The sequence below is a fragment of the Piliocolobus tephrosceles genome, chromosome 6, assembly GCF_002776525.5.
Source record: "Piliocolobus tephrosceles isolate RC106 chromosome 6, ASM277652v3, whole genome shotgun sequence".
NCBI classification, from domain to species: domain Eukaryota; kingdom Metazoa; phylum Chordata; class Mammalia; order Primates; family Cercopithecidae; genus Piliocolobus; species Piliocolobus tephrosceles.
The window spans coordinates 40,080,342-40,100,843 of record NC_045439.1 but is presented as its reverse complement, the minus strand read 5'-3'; the positions used below and the strand labels follow the sequence as shown (position 1 = coordinate 40,100,843).

The 20,502-nt window shown below is 39.0% G+C and overlaps 1 protein-coding gene across 1 annotated transcript in view; it reads left to right on the top strand.

The window, feature by feature from the left end:
* Positions 1 to 9,066: 9,066 nt before the first annotated feature.
* GPHN (gephyrin) overlaps positions 9,067 to 20,502 on the top strand; it is a 728,696-nt gene continuing 717,260 nt past the window's right edge. Inside the window, exon 1 of the mRNA XM_026456013.2 lies at positions 9,067 to 10,258. Coding sequence (XP_026311798.1) covers positions 10,195 to 10,258 — 64 coding nt within the window. The 5' untranslated portion in view covers positions 9,067 to 10,194. The remainder of the gene's footprint in view (positions 10,259 to 20,502) is intronic.

Below are 20,502 nucleotides of genomic sequence, written 5' to 3'. Positions count from 1 at the left end.
GTTTTAGTGCTGTTTTCCCTCTCTCCCCCCACCAATCTGGGCGGAAATGTTGGACATTTGGCCTTAAATGTATATGGAATGTAGTCATTTAGGGATTGTAAACAGCCTCTGATTATTTTGATAGCTTGTGGATTTGAAGTGACCACATTTCAACCACATTATACAATATGTTTTTACTAAGTCCATAAAAAGGAACTCCCCTCCACTTCTGAAGTATGTAATTGTGGACAGATCCACCACCGGGAAATGAGCAAAAGTAGGCACAAAATAAGTAAAATTACATACCACAGACTTCTTTCACTCTCTCACCAAAAACATCAAAATGCCCTGTTGGTTCTGCCTCCTTGTTATCTATTCCTTGAGTATCATCCACCTTCCTAGTACCACTGTGGTTTTTTCCTTGTTTGTTTTTTTTTTCCCCCAGGCCCTCCTTCCTGCCTGGATTACCATAGCCTCTTAATTGGTTTCCCTGCTTCCAACCCCCCTAATTCGTCTTCCACAGTACCACTGAAGCTATCTTTTATAAAACATAAATGAGATCATGTCACTCCCCTACTGGCTTCTTGCTGAAGTCCAAGGTCCTTCACAGACCATAAATGATCTGCCTCCTGTCTACCTTCTCCGTCTCATTTTTCACTATGTACCCCTTCTCTCATACATTCCACATTGAGCTCCACATTACTGTTAATATTTACAGTTCTTTCCCCATGTATCATGAGTTCTATTAGCTCCATGCACAAAGTGGAAAGATACTTCTCTCCTGTAGCTATGACCATTGCCTGTTTGTCTTAAGGACTGAATGTGCTGCCCTTCTATCCCACTAATTCTCAATCCTAGCTGTGTACTGGAATCCCCTTAAGAGCTTTGAAAAATAGCATTCTACTGGGTCCCACCCCAGATAATTTAAATTATGGTAACTGAGCAATAGGGCAAAAGCATCCGTATGCTTTAAAAGCTTCTCAGGAAATTCTAATGTACAATCAGGTTTGAGACTTGTTGCTAAGCTCTCTTACTTTTCTCATAGCACTAAATGAATTCTATTGCAATTATTGGTTTATCCAGCTACCTTCCTCACCAGGTCGTGAGCTCTTTGAAATCCAGGATTCTATCTTGTTATCTTTTCATTTGACTGCCTAACACAGTGCCTAGCATTTTAAAGAGGCTCCGTCAATGACATGTAGAAGGCCACAGAAAGTTAATTTCCAAGTCCCAGGTCTCTTGATGTCCTGCTTTGTGTAAATTACCACTGGATTATATCATAGTTCCTGAGATCTTCAGATATTTTCTTCTCCTCTAAGTTGTCATTAATTTCCTATCTCATGTCAGTATAGAAGAGTTGATTTGACACAAAACACTTCATAATCTGTAGGAATCCCTCATACTTTCTGGTAATAAGCAAAGTGAGCCAGCCAATTCAAAATCTTCTTTTTCTCAAAGTCAATTTAAATCTTTAAAGACGCATTTTAAAGATGAATTTTTTAAATGTACTTTTGCACTGGAAAAGGTTTACAAGAAATCACAGAATTTTGGCATTAGAAGGAACTTTAAATAACTATAAAGTTTCCTTCGCTTTCCAAAAAAGGAAACTGGAGTTCCTATTATATTGAAAAGGTGTCTAAATTCCTTCAGTTAATTGGGGCCAGAGCTGGTTACCGGAGCCCAGGTATTAATACTGCCAGTTCATATTCCAATCTAACTTGTATCTTTCCTAACCACAAAAATAATGGGCTCTTAAACACTGAGGTGATTAGTTTCATATTCTACCAACTGAGTTAGTAGAGTATGTAATTTATATTGTTTCAAGAAAGGCATCACTGTACTTATTTAGTCCCTGGGAGATTCTGGCAGTCCTGAGAGATTTTCCAAGTCAATTGGATTAGACAGAGCAATGAGAACAAAAGACAAAAATATAAAATCTGAATGTACTACTGATTACCTTGAACTAGTCGTTTAACCTTAGGGCTTTAGATTCCCAATTTTAAAATTAAATTAAAAGAGCATCATTTGAATGTTTTAAAATTATGTTTTTTTTTTTTTTTTTTTAACCACTACAATGAGTTTGGATTAGTATATGACCTTCCCCCTCCTTTTTTTTTTTTTTTAACTAACGCATGGAATAAAGTAGTTTACTTGGTAGCTGATGTTGTAACCTCTTAAAAAGTGAATTATTTGCCATTGTCAAAGTATTTACATTCTATATTTATTATTAGTCAGGCTTAACATCTTTCCCTCAAATGTTCCAAACCTTTCAATTTTTTCAAAACACAAAACTGGGATAGCCTGTTATCTACTTTGTCTTTAGGACTTCATATTGGATTCTGACTTTCATAAGGGCAGCATAAAGTTATCAGTTAGATTGGGTGACTCCTCATGAGTGTCTGCATTTCAGTGAATCCAGGAAATGGATCTCAGTTTTGTGAGTACAGACAAATTCATATGGTCAACTTATTCAAAAGGTCAAAGAGTTATTCAAGCAACTTAAACTCCCTAGAGATTAACTGATACATCCAATATTAAATTACAGAGAGGGCTATACCTTACAATTTGGTGGGAATAGGTCTATATTTAGGGTATTCCGATCTCTAAATCAAGTTATAGTAAACTGAACTAGTAATCAAAAAGTACTTGGGATTGAAACATCATTATTATAGTTTTATTTATACTCGTAATATTCTAATTATATTCCTCTGAGAATAAAATCTCTGATAACCTTAACCCCATATGGGCAATACTTTTCAAGTTCAAGGTCAATTGAGGAAAAACCTGTATCACCAGCAATACATTTACAAATCATACATTTGGGTAGACTATTTTTGTAGCTTATCTCATTTATTTTATCTTGATTTTCTAGCTATGCAGAGGATATTGGCTAACATTCTACCCCAAAAAGTTGCCTTTCTGCATTGCCAGAAAGTGATTAGTAATGTTTGTCACACTTCTTTCCTAAATGAAATAAGGCCAACAACAGCTTGATATTTTCATCTTTAGTCTAGAATTACAATAATGTCAAAGAGGGGAAGTGACAATGCACAACATTTTGCCTTATACTCATAGATCCAGCCAGAAAATCTAGTTTTGGTGTTGTTTATGCAAACAATGACCACCTTAGATGTCTCTCTTTTTATTGGTAGAGGCTTCTGTAATCTGTTGTGCACCAAGTAAAATCTCTATTGGTCCCTCTGGCACCTTGGAAGGAGCCTGCATTGCTACCAATTCAAAGTCCCTATTGCTTCATATGTTCTGTATTTAGTCAACAAATATTAGGAAATGGGAAGAGAACAAGGTCCCGTGCTGGAAAGGGAGGCTTGCTCTGCAACCAATCAATTCATGGCAGGAGATGCACAGGCAGATACATATGACATATAATTATTACATGGTAAAATTGAGAATTTTCAGGCCAACTAAAAAATCCATCTTCTCTACTTCTTTCACAAATTCACTTATGATTCCTAACATGAAAACGTACTTAAGGTTCATTTTAAGTATAAAACATGATATAAACATTCCTAGAAACTGTATTTCCCCCAATTATTAGTCAACCTGGGGAAAATGAGATTACTTAGGTTAACAAAATAATTTTTGTTTTGTACATTTGAAGGAAAAATATTTTTCTGGGGACACTGGGTTTTAAGATAAATTTTAGTTAAATGGAAACCAATGAACAACGGTAGAAAAGCACGATGCTTTTGATTTTTCAAAAGGTCCATTTGAAGTCAATCCATGTCAGTTTTTAAGCTTGAAACTATCTTTTCTTGACATATATACTGAATCCTAAAAACTGAAGGCATTGCAGACAGACCCCTTTTAAGAAATCAAATAGCTTCTGGGGCAATTAATATTACTTTCCGATTTAGCAAATCTCATTTTCCTTTCCCATATCTAAATATCTTTCCCTCTTCTAGAAAATACTGCCCTTCTCTTCTATGGTGTACCTTTTGTTTTTGTTTTTGTTTTTTTCAGGAGGGAGAAAAATTAGTGCTTTCTTTAGAAATCAAATTTTTTCCTTCCTGGTTTTCTTATCAGATACACAGCCACATAAATAAGTGGAAACTTTGTACGTTTATAAATTGTCAGTACATACCTAGGAAGAATTTCTCTACCTTCTGAATATTAATATGTGACTATGTAGGCAGATTTAAAGGTATATAAACTGGAGTGCGCAGGAAAGAATAACCTCTATGATATAAGGGAGAGAGAGGAGTTTGGAATTTGCTTTATACGTGCTTTGTGGATTGGCACATGACGTAAATCTATGATTCTCAGTTTTGGTTCCTGGGATCTTTTACATTCTTAAAAATTGAGGACTTCATGGAGCTTTTGCTTATATAGGTGATATAGTTTGGCTCTGTGTCGTGTCCCCACCCAAATCTCATCTTGAATTGTACTCCCATAATTCCAAGGTGTTGTGGGAGGGACCCGGGGGAGATAGTTGAATCATGAGGGTAGTTTCCCTCATACTGTTCTCATGGTAGTGAATAAGTCTTATGAGATCTGATGGTTTTAACAGGGGCTTCTGCTTTTGTGTCTTCCTCATTCTCTCTTTGCCTGCTGCCATCCACGTAAGATGTGACTTGCTCCTCCTTGCCTTCCACCATGATTGTGAGGCTTCCCTAGCCACGTGGAACTGTTGAGTTCTCTATTAAACTTCCTTCCTTTGTAAATTGCCCAGTCTCAGGTATCTCTTTATCAGCAGCATGAAAACGGACTAATATAGTAGGTTACATACATTCAAATTTCCAGAATAAAAATTTTAAATATACTAAATATTTACTATAATGGGGTAGTGATCTAAATAATACCCTAGAGCCAGATGCTGTGGCTCGCATCTGTAATCACAGCTACCTGGGAGGCTGAAGCAGGAGGATATCTTGAGGTGAGGAGCTTGAGACCAGCCTGGGCGACACAGAGAGACCCTGTCTCTCTTAAAAAATATATGTATATATATTTGTGTGTGTACACACACACACACAGCCTAGCGAAGCCAGTGCCATCTTTGTTGCAATGTAGGAAGAGCCAAGGTGAAAATGAAGTTAACAAAGAAGAAAGCATAGCTCAAAGTGACATCCTGATAACATAGTTTCAGGTCCTGAATCTAGCCAACTCTGAAGCTATGCAAGTCCAGACTTGTCAGCTGCATGAGCCAATGAATTTCTTTTGGCTTCAACTAGGATCAATTGCTTGCAACCAAGTATGTCATCAGACATCTGGGTTTCCAATTGTGGACTTCAGGGAAACAGAGTAACTGAAACCAAGAAAAGCAAAACTGCAGATAAGGGAGGACTACTGTACACTACATGCTACTGAATTATATACATTTTAATGGTTAAAATGGCAAATTTTACGTATGTGTGTTTTACCATTTAAAAAATGGTGAGGGTGAAGCTTTGGTTGCTTTAAATGTATTTTTTCCCCAAAGAAAGAAAGATTATGGTCAAGATGAACTTTAAACTAGCTGAATGAGGCATTGTATTTTTTTCCCTAGGATTGCTGTAACTAATTCTGGTCTGAAAATAGTTGAGTACAATATAATAAGATATTCTGAGAGACAGAGAGACCACATTAACATAACTTTTATTACAGTAAATTGTTATAATTGTACTATTTTATTATCAGTTATTGCTGTCAATCTCTTACTGTGACTACTATATAAATTAAACTATCATAGGTATGCACATGTGGAAAAAACAGAGGAGAGTCTGGACCCAGAAAAGCCCAGTGAGATTTGGCCTTGCTTATATTGAAATTGTGATTAACTACAGAAAAACTAAGAGTTAACTGGTGGGCTAAGTGTAAATATACCAGTACTAGGAAAAAACTAACTTCAGGCCGGTCGCGGTGGCTCACGCCTGTAATCCCAGCACTTTGAGAAGCTGAAGCAGGAGGATTACCTGAGGTCAGGAGCTCAAGACCAGCCTGGTCAACATGGTGAAACCTTGTCTCTACTAAAAATACAAAAAATTAGCAAGGCATGGTGGCACACGCCTGTAATCCCAGCTACTCAGGAGGCTGAGGCAAGAGAATTGCTTGAGCCCAGGAGACAGAGGTTGCAGTGAGCTGAGATGGTGCTACTGCACTCCAGCCTGGCTGACAGAGCAAGACTGTCTCAAAAATAAATAAATAAATAAAGTAACTTCATTCCTATTGAAATATAAAGTTTCATCTCCATGATAATTGTAATGAAAGCCACGTTAACCTATTTTTTTATGTTGTCTTAGATGGTTAATGGAAACTCTTGTAGTTTTCATGATGAAAACCCTAAGAATGGGAAGAATAACTTACTGGGCACTTCTAATTATTTACATACAAACTCCCACCCCAACCCACACCACACGCCATGCCCCATGTTTCCTGAGACATTTATCAATATTTGGAAAATGACATTCTCTCCTACCTTTCAGAAAATTTTCTTTGGCATAACATTTGATTCCAGGATGAATTCTGAAGAAATGTCGCACTGTAAAAAGAGTAATGGTGTGTACATATTATAATATTCATTCATCTGTAAAAGTTAACTCTAGACAGTGAGGTCATTGTGTCTTTCCTTTGTAAGTTTTGTTTGTAAAAGGTTGCTGAATTTGAGAAAGATGCATACACTTAAGAAAAACTGTTGAAAGACAAGCATTATAATTTAGTTCTATTTTTTTAAGGAATTTTAATACTTACAGTCAATAAAAATATAATGAATGTTAATAAACTTCCATATACTTTAGAACAGGGGTCCCCAAACCCCGGGCCGCGGACAGGTACCCGTCCGTGCCCTATTAGGAACCAGGCCACACAGCAGCCAGCAGCCCTTACTGCCTGAGCTCTGCCTCCTGTCAGATCGGTGGCTGCATTAGATTGTCATACAACAACGAACCCTATTGTGAACTGCGGATGTGTGGGAACTGCGGATGCGTGGGATTTAGGTTGTGGCTTCTTATCAGAATCTAACACCTTATGATCTGAGGTGTTCTAGAACAGTTTCATCCAGAAACCATCACCCCTCCCCATCCCCATCCATGGAAAAATTGTCTTCCACAAAACAGGTCCCGGGTGCCAAAAACATTGGGGACTGCTGCTTTAGAAAGTTTAATCCATATCTACCCTTCCCCACTTAAATTTTAATCAATTTAACCATCATCCCTTTTGTGAATGCAGAAAGTTAGTCACTTGTCCTCTTATTATTGATTTGTGAAATAAAGTGCCAGTTTTCTTCCATGAATAATTATAGAATATTCTAATTACAGGAGTGCTTATTTAGTCTACCACTATACTTAAAAGGTACTTACTTAGTCTACCACCTTATTTAAAGGATGAAAGGCCCAAATTTGTTTAAGGTCACAACCTGTTAATGGGCAGGTTTAGACCTTACGTATAAGATAGACGTAAGATAGATGATAAGCTCAAGGTATTTTCTTTTTTTTTTTTTTTTTTTTTTTTTTTGAGACGGAGTCTCGCTCTGTCGCCCAGGCTGGAGTGCAGTGGCCGGATCTCAGCTCACTGCAAGCTCCGCCTCCTGGGTTCACGCCATTCTCCTGCCTCAGCCTCCCGAGTAGCTGGGACTACAGGCGCCCGCTAACACGCCCGGCTAATTTTTTGTATTTTAGTAGAGACGGGGTTTCACCGTGTTAGCCAGGATGGTCTCGATCTCCTTACCTTGTGATCCGCCCGTCTCGGCCTCCCAAAGTGCTGGGATTACAGGCTTGAGCCACCGCGCCCGGCCGCTCAAGGTATTTTCTAACCATTTAGAGTGTGTTGCAGAGAATAAAGATAGGTTAGAAAGATAACAATATAACCAACTATTTGCTTTTCATGTTTAGTTTGAGATAAAGGAAATCATTCTCTTGGACATACTTTCTCATCTTTTTTTTTTTTTTTTTCTGAGACGGAGTCTCGCTCTGTCCCCCTGGCTGGAGTGCAGTGGCGCGATCTCGGCTCACTGCAAGCTCCGCCTCCTGGGTTCACGCCATTCTTCTGCCTCAGCCTCCTGAGTAGCTAATTTTTTGTATTTTTAGTAGAGACGGGGTTTCACCGTGGTCTCGATCTCCTGACCTTGTGATCCGCCCGCCTCGGCCTCCCAAAGTGCTGGGATTACAGGCGTGAGCCACCGCGCCCGGCCCTTTCTCATCTTTATCTCTCATTTAAAACTAGTTAACAACCCGTTGGCCACCAGGATTTAAGGTGACAATGAGGAAATGAGTTCATGACCTGGCTTAAATTTTCAATCACTGTCAAAAATACTAGCAATACACATACTAAAAACAAAAGCAAAAAAACCATTAATTTATTTTACCCACTTCAATTCCATCCATCATCTACTTTGTAGGCCATGAAATACATAAGCACGTGAATCTTCAGAGGATGAGTAATTTCACGTTCCAACGGAACAATAAAATTCTCGTAATTCGCCAGGCATGGTGGCTCACGCCTGTAATCCCAGCACTTTGGGAGGCCGAGGCGGGTGGCTCACGAGGTCAAGATCTTGATCGAGACCATCCTGGCCAACATGGTGAAACCCCGTCTCTTCTAACAACAGAAAAATTAGCTGGGCGTGGTGGTGCGTGCCTGTAGTTCCAGCTACTGGGGAGGCTGAGGCAGGAGAATTGCTTGAACCCGGGAAGCGGAGGTTGCAGTGAGCCGAGATCATGCCACTGCACTCCAGCCTGGCGACAAAGCGAGACTCCGGATCAAAAAACAAAACAATCAAAGTGACTTTGAAATTTGTGTATAAACACTGATATTATACATATTTCACTTTGCTTTTCACTTTTATGCCTCCAGGTTTACTACAGCTAAGAAGAAAAAATATATACATATGAGTGTGTGTATACACACACACACGCATATAACTTTCTAAAATTCAGAAGCTGAAAGGTCCAGAAAGATAGTAAGAAACTAACGTAGAATAGCTACAGGTGATTAATAACACGTTTCATGAAAGGCACATGGAAATAAATGGCAACAAAAGCTATTTTCATGGTAATCTCACATTCCACGAATACTGAAATGAGAATCGCTGCGGCAATGGACTGTGATTCAGGTGGAACACGTTCTCGTTCGCTAAGTAGATGCTTTTCACCTAAAAGCAGCGCTCATGGCGAAGAGGCTTAAGGCCATAAAACCGTGGGACAGCAGGAGGAAGAGAAGCCAGGTGTCTCCACTCCAGTTGCCCTGCCTCAGACTCCGAAGCTTCGCCTGTGAGGATCGTCTTGTAGGCACTGACTGGAGATGGAATCCTAAAGCACAGGTGAAGCGGAAATCTTCCTTCAGGGAGAGCCGACTAAGGAAGCCAGCGGCTAACACTGGGCGGGACAGGATACCTCCCTCTTCGCCCACGGCGGGCTCTCTATCATAGTAGCCGCCGTTCTGCCACTCACGCAGCTTTCTAAGGCACCTCTAGGTTCCCCAGCGCCTTCAGTGGGGCGGCCGGCCGCTCCCGAAGGCTGCAAGACGGGGTCCGGCGTGCTGAGCCAGTGTCGCTCCTCCCGCGGTCCCCTTAGAAGGCCGGCCCGCCGGCTACAGCCTGCCGAAGGCGCGGACAACCGACGAGGTGTCAGGCTCGGCAGGGGATTGCTTCTGTCTGGGGCCTGGCCGAGGTTGCGTTCGTGCCTCGCGCGCACACGCTCCGCGTTCACTCAGCCAATCCCGGGCTACTAGCGCGCCCGGGAGCGATCTGCGGTCCTACTCAGGCTGGGCCCGCTCCTTTCCGCTCCCGGTACTCAGCACCCGAGCCCTCACTCCTCCCCTCACTCTCCACGAGTTCCACGCCTCAGGGTGTAGCTCCGCCCCTGTCCCCGAGTCCGCCCCCGCAACCTCCAGAGCGTGTGCTCTCCTTTCCTCTCAGTCCTGCCATCTAGCTGCCTTGGGTCTCGCGCCCCGCAGAGCGGCCCGAGCATCTCCAGCCTCGTTCCGCCGCCTCCGCGCGCTCTCCCCGTGCGGCCACCGACCCCCCCCAGCTCGCCTCCTTCTTGCCGGACTTGGGGTCGCGCGCCCTGACTCCGCCCCCTCCCGCGGACCCGCGCACTCCCAGCGCGGCCTGTCCCCCACGCAGGCCACCGAGCACTCTACGGCCTCCCACTCCTTCCCCGCTCTCCTCGCGCTTCCCTGGCTCTCTAGCTCTCGCGCTCTCTTCGGCGAGCGCGCTCCCGGCCCGCGCGCTCCGGGCTCCAATTTCTCCCGGCTCCTGTCAGTGCGGTGACTGCGCTGGGAAACATGGCGACCGAGGGAATGATCCTTACTAACCACGACCATCAAATCCGTGTCGGAGTCCTTACAGGTAACCGGGGGAGGAGGTACGGGACCTATGAGGCTGCAGTCCCTGACTTGCCTTAGGCTTTTCGCCTGTGGTGGCCCTTCTCTGCGGCCTCGGGAGGAGGGAAAGCTGAAGAAGGGAACCGCGGGGGTGCATTTTACAACAGCTGAGAACCGCCGGAGATTGGGGGTATTCCCGCGGGTCCCTTTCCCCAGCCCCCCAGAGCCGTGGTCGACCCCGTGGGATGTCAGGCCCCAGCGCCTTCGGAGACAAAGTCCTGGGCCCCCGGGGACCGAGGGGCCGGTGCGGAGGGCGCTGCGGGATCCGCGCTGTCGGTGCAGGCGGCGGGATCCCGGCTCCGCAGTCTGAAGCATGCCGCTCTCCGCTGGCCCGGACGCATCCTCCGTTAGTGCTCTTCTGAGAGAGGGGGGAATCCCATCTCCACCCCCTTCCTCCCCTTCCCTTCCCCCACCCGGGCGGCCCCACGCCAGTAGCTGTGCTTGCCCGGACGCGACTCAGGTGTTAATCAGATAAAACTGCTTCTCCTCGGGTTGTCCCTCGCGGGCCGGGCAACCCCTCAGCCACCCATGGGGCACCCTTCGCCTCCTTCGGGGGATGGGGGATCGGCTTGATCCGTACCTCAGAAAGTGTCTGCCTTCTGCCTTTCCGAGCAAAGGGCCCTCTGCCTCGTCGTTGCCTTAGCGAGGACGAGCTGCAGCCTGCGGCCGGGGGATCCAGCTCTTTTTACTTGAGAGGGCAGGATTCCCCTACTCGGGCTCCTCTCCCCCTCCTTTCTGGGAACCCCCACCCCGGTGGAGCGTCCCGAGGCTGGTGAGGAGCGCACTTTTCCCGGGTCGCGTTTCCCTCCCTCGAGAAAGCAGTGTGTGCTCTGCATGTCTGATTCCGTTGCGCTGAATTTGGTTAATATCCGTCGCTTCGGCGATCGGCAGTTGCTGCAGGGCATGACTTCCAAGATGAACGGCTAGCCGATTTGTAGGGGTTTCTGCTGTGGTTCTGTAGTTGGCAAGGTTTATGTGTAATTGAGTGGCGAGGCGGGGGTTAAAGAACTATATTTGGAATCTGAGGGCTTAGTTTGGAGTGAAGGAAGTCCAAGACTCAGTGATGTGATTTCGGAAAAAGAAGCAATGTGGACGGGAATCCTAGTGTTTCCCTTACTTCTTTTTAAAAAAATTTTTTTAACTGCCAAATTCTGACAGGTCGAGACGGTGCTCGAGAAGGGACTAAATGGAATAAGACTTGCTTTTATTATTAGGTAGAAAAAAAAGGTCTGAGGCTGCCGGCAGATACTGAGTGCAAAGCTTAATTTAGTTGCTGAATTTTATGAAAAGGTGATATCCAAAGCCCCCTTTTCTCTCTTTTAAGTAAAGGATTACCTTTCCCTGGTATTCTTTCCGTATATCGATGGTGATTAATTGAATTTTCCTAATCAAAAGACCCTTTGGTAGTGAAACTAGTCTAAACCAATTGCAGAAAAGGGAACCCCCAAATCAGAAAGGTACGCTGTTCTGTTCTTTTGGTCCTGAAACTGTTTGGTTATGTGAAGATTCAGTTGTATTTCAGAATTCCTGGAGCTGACATTGCCAGTTTTCGAATAATCTGATGATGGGATGTGAAAGTGTATGTCCTTTATCTACCCTCAACTTGCACTTTAAATTCTAGCCATTCTTTAACAATTAATAGAGTAGTGAGAAACCAAAATATGTCAGTTGTCTGTGGAAATAAAAAAGGCCGTAGATGTTTAAAAGTTAAACCGTTGAGATATTTTTAAAATGAACATTTCTGCTTAAGCTTTCCATTAAATAATAGTTTCATTTAACGAATCATCTTAGCTTTGTGAAGTGACATAGCAGGTAGGTGTTGTACAGACTGCTTTGAAAGATGCAGCCCTTATCTCGTGTCCCTACAGTCTGATATGGATAACATTGATAGGCAAACAACTCAAGAAACATTGCTTGTAATTATTGTGCAAAACTTTTCTAAATACATTTCCTATGAGTTTGGGGTTAACTGCAAAAGAAATTCCATATTCAGATGGATTAGGAGCAAATACGACTACCTGAAGGGAGAATTTAATACATTTGCTAGAGTCAAGAAGAAACTGGCAATTTTAAGGGGAGTTGAAAGTCAGCTGCCACTTTATAAATAAATATGTAGTTGATGATGAGGCTCCTGAGCAGAATAAAAATGTAATATAAAGGCCTTGAAAAGCTCAAGTGGAATAGGTAGGTGGCATAGGTAAAATGTCAGAGAGAAGATAACATTAACATTGACAGTGGAATTAAAGACAATCAGGGGAAGCTATCATGAGAATGAGGTACAGTAGTCTGGGGGAAAAGTCTAGCGCCAGGAACAAGGATGTAGCTGAAGGAATGAAAAGGCAGCTACAGATTGGGAAAAAGTGATAATAGAGGAAAGTAGGTTTTGATGATAACATGTATATTTGAAGTCAGAAATAACTTAGGCTTTTTCTTGAAAAGTTATTGATACAGATATTGTCTACTGTGATGGAGAGGAAAGAAAACTGATTTTTCTCAAGTCTGTAACTAGTGGGTTTCATTATCAACAGCTTAATTTCTGTGGTCTTGCCTGGTATATGATTTTGAGGAAAGAACTTAAAAAAATGAAGCTGTGCTATGCAAATTTGTGTATTCTAGAACTTCAGGTTTTGCAGTTTACTATGTAGAATTATTTACTGAACTCAAGTATTGTGATTTCATACTTAAGAAAGTTGAGTTGAACTGTAGTTTTTGTAAATTATAATTTGTGGCTCTCTTAAAAGGTGGAGGGCCTCTTTTAGAAAATCTCCTTGGCATGCTTCATAATACTAATTTTAAGTATTTTATCTACATCTGTTTTACAAATATAGTGGAAAGTGTGATCTACCCACACACACATTTTACAATATGTTACTTAGTATTTTGTGAAATCATATTGTCATTTCTAAAGTTTTTAATTGACTTCTTTGTGACATTTTTTATTACCTGTTGAAAGATACTTGTTCTCTGAAACTTTTCATCCATTAGATGTTTTTGTTATCTTCATTTCAGTTATGAATTTGGCAAATTTAATACATAGTCTGTTGAGACTTCTCATCAAATAAATTAATTGTATTAGGTTTATGAAAGAATAATGGTAGAAAGGGAAATATTTAGCAGAAGCATTTTTTGCTTCATTATTTTGAATTATTAAGCACTTGAAAATGAGATTATGATAATTAATGTAACATGGATATTCTAGTTATACTAATTTTTTTTTTAAATCAGGAAAATTAGAACATGTATGTATGTAAAATAGGCTGTATGTGGAAACATTTTATGTTGAATGTTACTGTCCATCTCTAAGAACAATATCTTTATTCAAAACTGTCTTATGTTGACTTGACAGAAATGAAAGTCACATGGTGTTTGGTGACCTAAGGTCTAGTTTGAAATATTTCTGTGTCTAATGTTCTCTATTTCTATTACTATTTATAGAAGAGACTAAAGGTAATGTGGTAATGAGTAACATGAAGCAAATAAACAAGTATCTACTACTACAAAACTAGAAACAAGATGTGGTGCAGATGTAGAATTTTTTTCTAACAGCTTTAGTAGTAATTATACTTAAAGTCAATCTTACTAGTTACACAGCAGACTTACTATATCTGGAATGTGTCACTCTTCATATACTTTTTTTCTATTTTGAAAGAAGCTGTTTGTCAAAGCAGCATATTAGTTTTACCACTGTGAAAGCTCTACAGAAATGTTACCAGGAAAATAATGACTACATGTATGTATATAATGTAGAATCATATAGATTATCCCATTGGCTACTTAATATCATATTAGTTCGCTACAGCTAATGTTTGATACCAAGGCACTTAGCCAAAGATGATAATCCATTACCTAAATTGTCACTAATAGTGGCATGAATGAGAAAAAGGTACAAATTTTTGGGAAAGAGCATTTTTAAAAATCATATTTTTGCTCTAGTAATATACATTTTAATTGCACTAACTTGTTGATTTGAACTCAGTAAGAGATATTGGAACAAATACACTAGGTACTAGAGATTAGTTAAAAGACTAATTGTAAATTAGAACATCAAAATATTACAGTAGCATGTAGGGAGTATTTCAGTTATTCATAAATGAAGTTATTCAGAATATTCAAAAAAAAGTTTAAGCCAAGCAGATGCTACCCTTATAACTCTGCAATTGTTTAAACATTTACATTTTTACGTTCTTGAAACCTATTCTGGTATATTACGTGTCAGTATTATTTTCTGAAAAGCCCATTTATTAATAAGGATATATACATATATCTGTTTTGAGAATAGATGTCATTTAGTAGGCAAATTACTATTAAAGCCTACTAAGTGGAATTGTGTGTTCTGGCAAACTTAGCTGTTTTTTTCAAGATGTGTTTTTAATATAGATCTGTATGACTTGAAAGGAATCCTATTTCTTGAACTAGATTGTTATTTTGTGAATTTTTTGTTGGAAGCAATGTATTAGATAATTAAATGTTTAGTCAAAGTAGGAAAATGTTAAATTAAATTCTAATGAATGTACTTAGTACTATTATCATTGGTCAAAGACTTGAAAAAGTATTAGTTGCTATACAAGAAGCATTTTAGCTATATTAAAAACACATGTGACGATTTGACTTCAAAGTGAATATACTTAATACCATCATCACTGACCAAAGATTTGAAAAAGTCTTAGTTGCTATACAATTAGAGTTTTAAATATATTAAAAACACATAAGACTATTTGACTTCGAACAGGCATTTGGTGGAAAATCAATAGTATGTTTTTAGGGAGGAAGTGATGATTAAGAGTCTATTTTTACTCTTACTGGTGATAGATTCCTAAGTTGAACAGAGTGTTTTTAAAAACAATCAGTAAAATAGACAAAATCTATTACTCTGTTTCTGTAAATAGGATTGAAGAATAATGAAGCATATTTGGAATTTGAAATGTATTTAAAAAAAAACCTGAAAAAGAAAGTAGTGAAACCACAAAGGATTTCTTCCTTCACATCTGGGCAGAGAAGATAAATACCAAGGAAGAAGAAAAGATTGTTTAACCTACTTAAAAGTAATTGGTACTGTAGTTAAATATGAATGGCATGTAATCTTACTTTCATTAAAAAAATTTTTTGAGTGATCTCTCAAAAAGGAAATGTTTAATGAAGTATTGCTAAGTAGAAGTTCTATCCAGGTTCTTTAATGAATTTATAAACTAAATGGTATTTCATCAATTAATTTTAACTAAGTAGAGCTTCTTGAAAATTTTGTGTTTAAACACACCCAACAATTTTAACAGTAGCTTTGTCAGTATTTATACATTTTGAAAGAGTGTAATTAGGTTTAAAAAGAATTCTTAATTTGGAAAATAAAGCAGCAAGGGAATGAAATATGATGAAGGAATGGTCACCATAATTGGGGCATTCTTCTCAAACTGAAGTACATGACATTGTGTCAAGGGATACTATAAGGCTTAGAATCTAAGCCATGGAAACAAACATAATAATTTTCTAAGTACCAATTTTACTTGATGGTATTAATTTAAATAACTTTAATGAGAAGATAATCATGCGTAAATTAGGCACAAAGTATAGAATTTATGTGAGGCTTTAAGATGAAATTAGAAACTTCAAAGAAATTTCAAGCGAACCCATTATATTTCAAGTGAGCTCCAGATCTCATCATTCTTCTGTATTATTGGCACCTTGTGGCAAAAAATTTAAGGAGCACTGGATCATAGAAAGAACTATGTTCTCATACTATTTTGGCTAGTAAAGTTTTGTAACCTTCAGTGTGTTATGTAACCCTCTCTCAGCTTTTCTTACCACTAAAATGAAGAAATTGGTTTCTAAGATCACTTCAAGGCTCTCATGGCAATATATGTTTCTATCTTTTAGCATTCTGACCAGCAGGAAGGAGAAATATAGGATATTAGACCTAGTTAATTTTTTTCTGTCTTTGTAATGGGAACGATTATAGGGGAGGGTAGGTTATACGTAAAAATGCAAGAGAATAAGAAGTAGGAGAATGATCAAAGAAGGAAAATATTTAGATTTTTTATTTAGAAATTTTTGTGACAATCTTTCTGTTATTAGCAGTCTTATACTTAGGTTTCAGACACAGCTCCGGACTGACTTTGTCAATAAAATATTTCCTAGGAATTATTCTCTTCAATGATATCTTTGTTTTCCTTACAATGTTTATAAATGTTGTCTATACCCTGTAATCATCTATATGTGGGAGGCTGCATGGTATAGCTTAAAAAGGATAGAACTTTGGAGTCAGATAGACTTGGATTTCAGACCCTCATTAGCCCTTTATTTTGGGAAGTCATTTAACCTCTCTGAATTTCAGTTTTCTCCTCCAAAATAAAGATGATAATACCTACTTTACACAGTTTTCAGAACTAATAGAGGTAACATATGAAAATGCCTAGCATTTTCAGATGAGATACTCAGTCATTTTTGGTTCCTTCCTCTTTGTATGTTGCTTTGGGAGCAACTTGCCACAGTTTCTTGTATACATGTCTTATTCAAAGTAGATTTTAAAGTTCTTGAGACATGTGGTTGTGTTCTTTACTTCTTTTGTGCCCTTTTGTCATAGCATCTATTAATGAAGTAACTGGATAGAAGGTGTTTAATAAAAAACTGGGTGGTGTGAAGTTTGTATAGTACCTTAGGAAACATTTAAGTAAACCAGAACTTGGCTATTATTACTAAAAGGGTAGTTTAGGGTAGGTGGAGTGAGGTTGAATAGTATTTAAAAGGTATGTTTTTCTGGTAACAGGATGATATTTATAATGATGTGTGTTTGAGATGTTTTATAGTATTTAATTTTGTATATTGCTTTAATTGGGTATCATTTGTGGGAGGATTATTTTAGAGTAATGAAATTTGATATCTTAAAAACCAAAAATTTGAAATTATAGGTAAAAGAAATTCTGAAAATGCTGTTATGTTGATTCTGGTGATCAAAATGGCACTGACAGAAGTCAAAAGTTATGCCTCTTCTCCCACTTTCAAGATAAGCACATTTTACCACAGTTTTTTTACCTTTAAATGGGGGTAAGTATGTTTACCTTGATGAACCCATCAAGGTAAACATAATGTATTCAGTATTCAACACCTACTATGTACCAAGGCCCTGTGGTAAGTGAGGGATACAGTAGTGATTAAGACAGTTCAATCTTTCTTGTCTTGAAGCATATATTCTAGCACTACCATGAAAACATTATTCGGTCAAGTTGGATATTGACACATTCATGCTTCATTTATGTTTCATTTCAAGGAATAAACTGCTTTTATATTTTATTTTTTAAAATAGATAACAAGTACAAGCACTAAAACTGTTTTTATGTCAAGCCATTTTTTTGATACAAAATTTTTGTTGTTTTTTTTTTTTTGAGACCAACTCACTCTATCACCCAGGCTGGCAATAGTGGTGGGATCTCAGCTTGCTGCAACCTCTGCCTCCCGGGTTCAAGCGATTCTCCTGCCTCAGCCTCCCGAGTAGCTGGGATTACAGGCGCCTGCCACCATGTCTGGCTATTTTTTTTTTTTTTTTTTTTTTGGGTATTTTTAGTAGAGACAGAGTTTTACCATGTTGGCCAGGCTGGTTTTGAACTCCTGACCTCAAGTGATCTGCCTGCCTTGGCCTCCCAAAGTGCTGGGATTACAGGTGTGAGCCACCGTGCCTGGTCAGCAATTATATTTCTGTATTCTCTTCTGAATATCTGTTACTGTGACGTGATAGTATGTTTCCATAACGTATGTGCTTTTCAGGTTTTACCCACTTCACCTTCCTCTTGCGGTTTTGAATTTACTATATCCTTGGGAACCACATAAACTTGCCAAGAATTATTACATCCGGTTAGATTTGAAGTGAGGGTCTAAAAGCATGTATTTTCACTTTTGGGTTCAGGGCATCAGAAAATGAGTGGGTATTACTATAATAAATAGCTTTATTTATTTCTTTGTATAGTGCTTCACGATTTCAGGATCATGGCTAAATGTGTCTGCCTGATGCTCCAAATGTTAATAAAAATCCAGAAATTTATGAGTGAAAGAGATTAAGTGCAGTTTGAATGCTAAGTAAAAATGAAATGTTTCCTTTAATTATTTCTTGTTCTTTTAAAAAACACATTAACGTGCACTCAAAATTAACAATCTTTAAAGTCTAATTAGTGGTTAAGAACTGTTGGATATCTTATAAATAAGAAACTGAGCCGGGTGCAGTGGCTCACACCTGTAATCCCAGCACTTTGGGAGGCCAAGGTGGGCGGATCACGAGGTCAGGAGATCGAGACCATCCTGGCCAACATGGTGAAACCTCGTCTCTACTAAAAATACAAAATTTAGGCGAGTGTGGTGGTATGCACCTGTAATCCCAGCCACTCGGGAGGCTGAGGCAGGAGAATCACTTGAACCCGTGAGGCAGAGATTGTAGTGAGCCAAGATTGTGCCACTGCACTCTAGCCTGGCGACAGAGTAAGACTCCGTCTCAAAAACAAAACAAAACAAAAACAAACAAAAAACAAGAAAAAAAAAAAAAAGAAGAAACTGAATAGAGTAAAAATACTATTTTCAGACGTATAAAGATGAAGAAACATTTACAGGGTGGTGCCCACCCCCTCTTCACTTTCACCTAAGAGTCTATAGAGAACATTTTGATTATAGTCTAAACTGAAACGATTATGCTTTCATAAAATTAATGTCCACATTGTAGAAGTTACATTTGAATTAAACTGCAAGTGGGCACTACCCAAAACAATCTACAGATTCAATGCAGTCCTATCAGTGATGTTCTGTACCAATGACATTCTTCACAGAAATAGGAAAAAAAAAGTTAAAATATGTATGGAACCATAAACGACCTGGAATAGCCAAAGCAATCCTGAACAAAAAGAACAGAGCTGGAGACATCATACTATCAGACTTTAAAATATACTACAAAGTGATAGTAACCAGAACAGCATGGTACTGGTATAAAAGCAGACAAATAGACCAAAGGAACAGAGTAGAGAACCCAGAAATTAATCCTGATATCTACAGCCAACTGAGTTTTGAGAAAGGTCCCAGGAACACTTGCTGATCACAGGACAATATATTTAAGAATTGTTTCTGGGAAAAAGGATATCTATATGCAGAAGAATGAAACTAGAGCTGCACCTCTTATTCTGTACAAAAATTAACCCAAAATAAATCAAAGACCTACATGTAAGACAGGAAACTATGGAACTGCTAGAAGAAAACATAGGGGAAATGTTTCAGGACATTGGTCTGGGAAAAAAATTTATAAATAAGACCTCAAAAGCACAGCCAAAAAAAGCAAAAATAAGTGGATTATAGCAACCTAAAAAACTTTTGTACAGCAAAGGAAATAAACAACAAAGTGAAAGACAGCCTACAGAATGGGAGAAAATATTTGCAAACTGTTCATCTGACAGGGGATTAATATCTAGGATATACAAGGAACTCAAACATCTTAACAGCCAAAAAATAAAAAATTAAAAAACCCAGAAAAAACAAAAAAACCCACAAAAAACCCAATCTGATTAAAAAAAAAGGTGGGATATTTCTCAAAAGAAGACATACAAATGGCCAAAAAATATATTAAACAATGTTCAGCATCGTTAATCATCAGAAAATGCTAATCAAAACCACAATGAGGTATTATCTTACCCAATTAGGATCACTATTATAAAAAAGGCAAAGAATGACAAATGCTGCCAAGGATGTAGAGAAAAGGATATACTCTTATATACTGTTGATACTCAGTATATATACCTCTTATATACTGTTGATAGGAATGCAAACAAGTACAGCCACTATGGAGAATGGTATAGAGGTTCTTTAAAGGACTACAGATCAAACTACCATATGATCCATCAGTTTTGCCACTCGGCATTTACCCAAGGAAAAGGAAATCAGTATATGGAAGAGACATGTGTACCATATTTATTGCAGCACTATTCACAATAGCTAAGATAAAGACTCAGTCTAACAGCAGATGTCCAACAGCAGATGAATGGACAAAGAAAATGTGATATATATACATAATGGAATACTGTTCAGCCATAAAGAATGAAATCCTGTCATTTATGGCAACATGGATGGAACTGGAGGATGTTATATTAAGTGAAATAAGCCAGGAATGGAAAGTTAAACACTGCATGTCCTCACTATTGTGTGGAAACTAATAAAAGTTGGTTTCATAGAAGTAAAGTAGAACAGAGGATA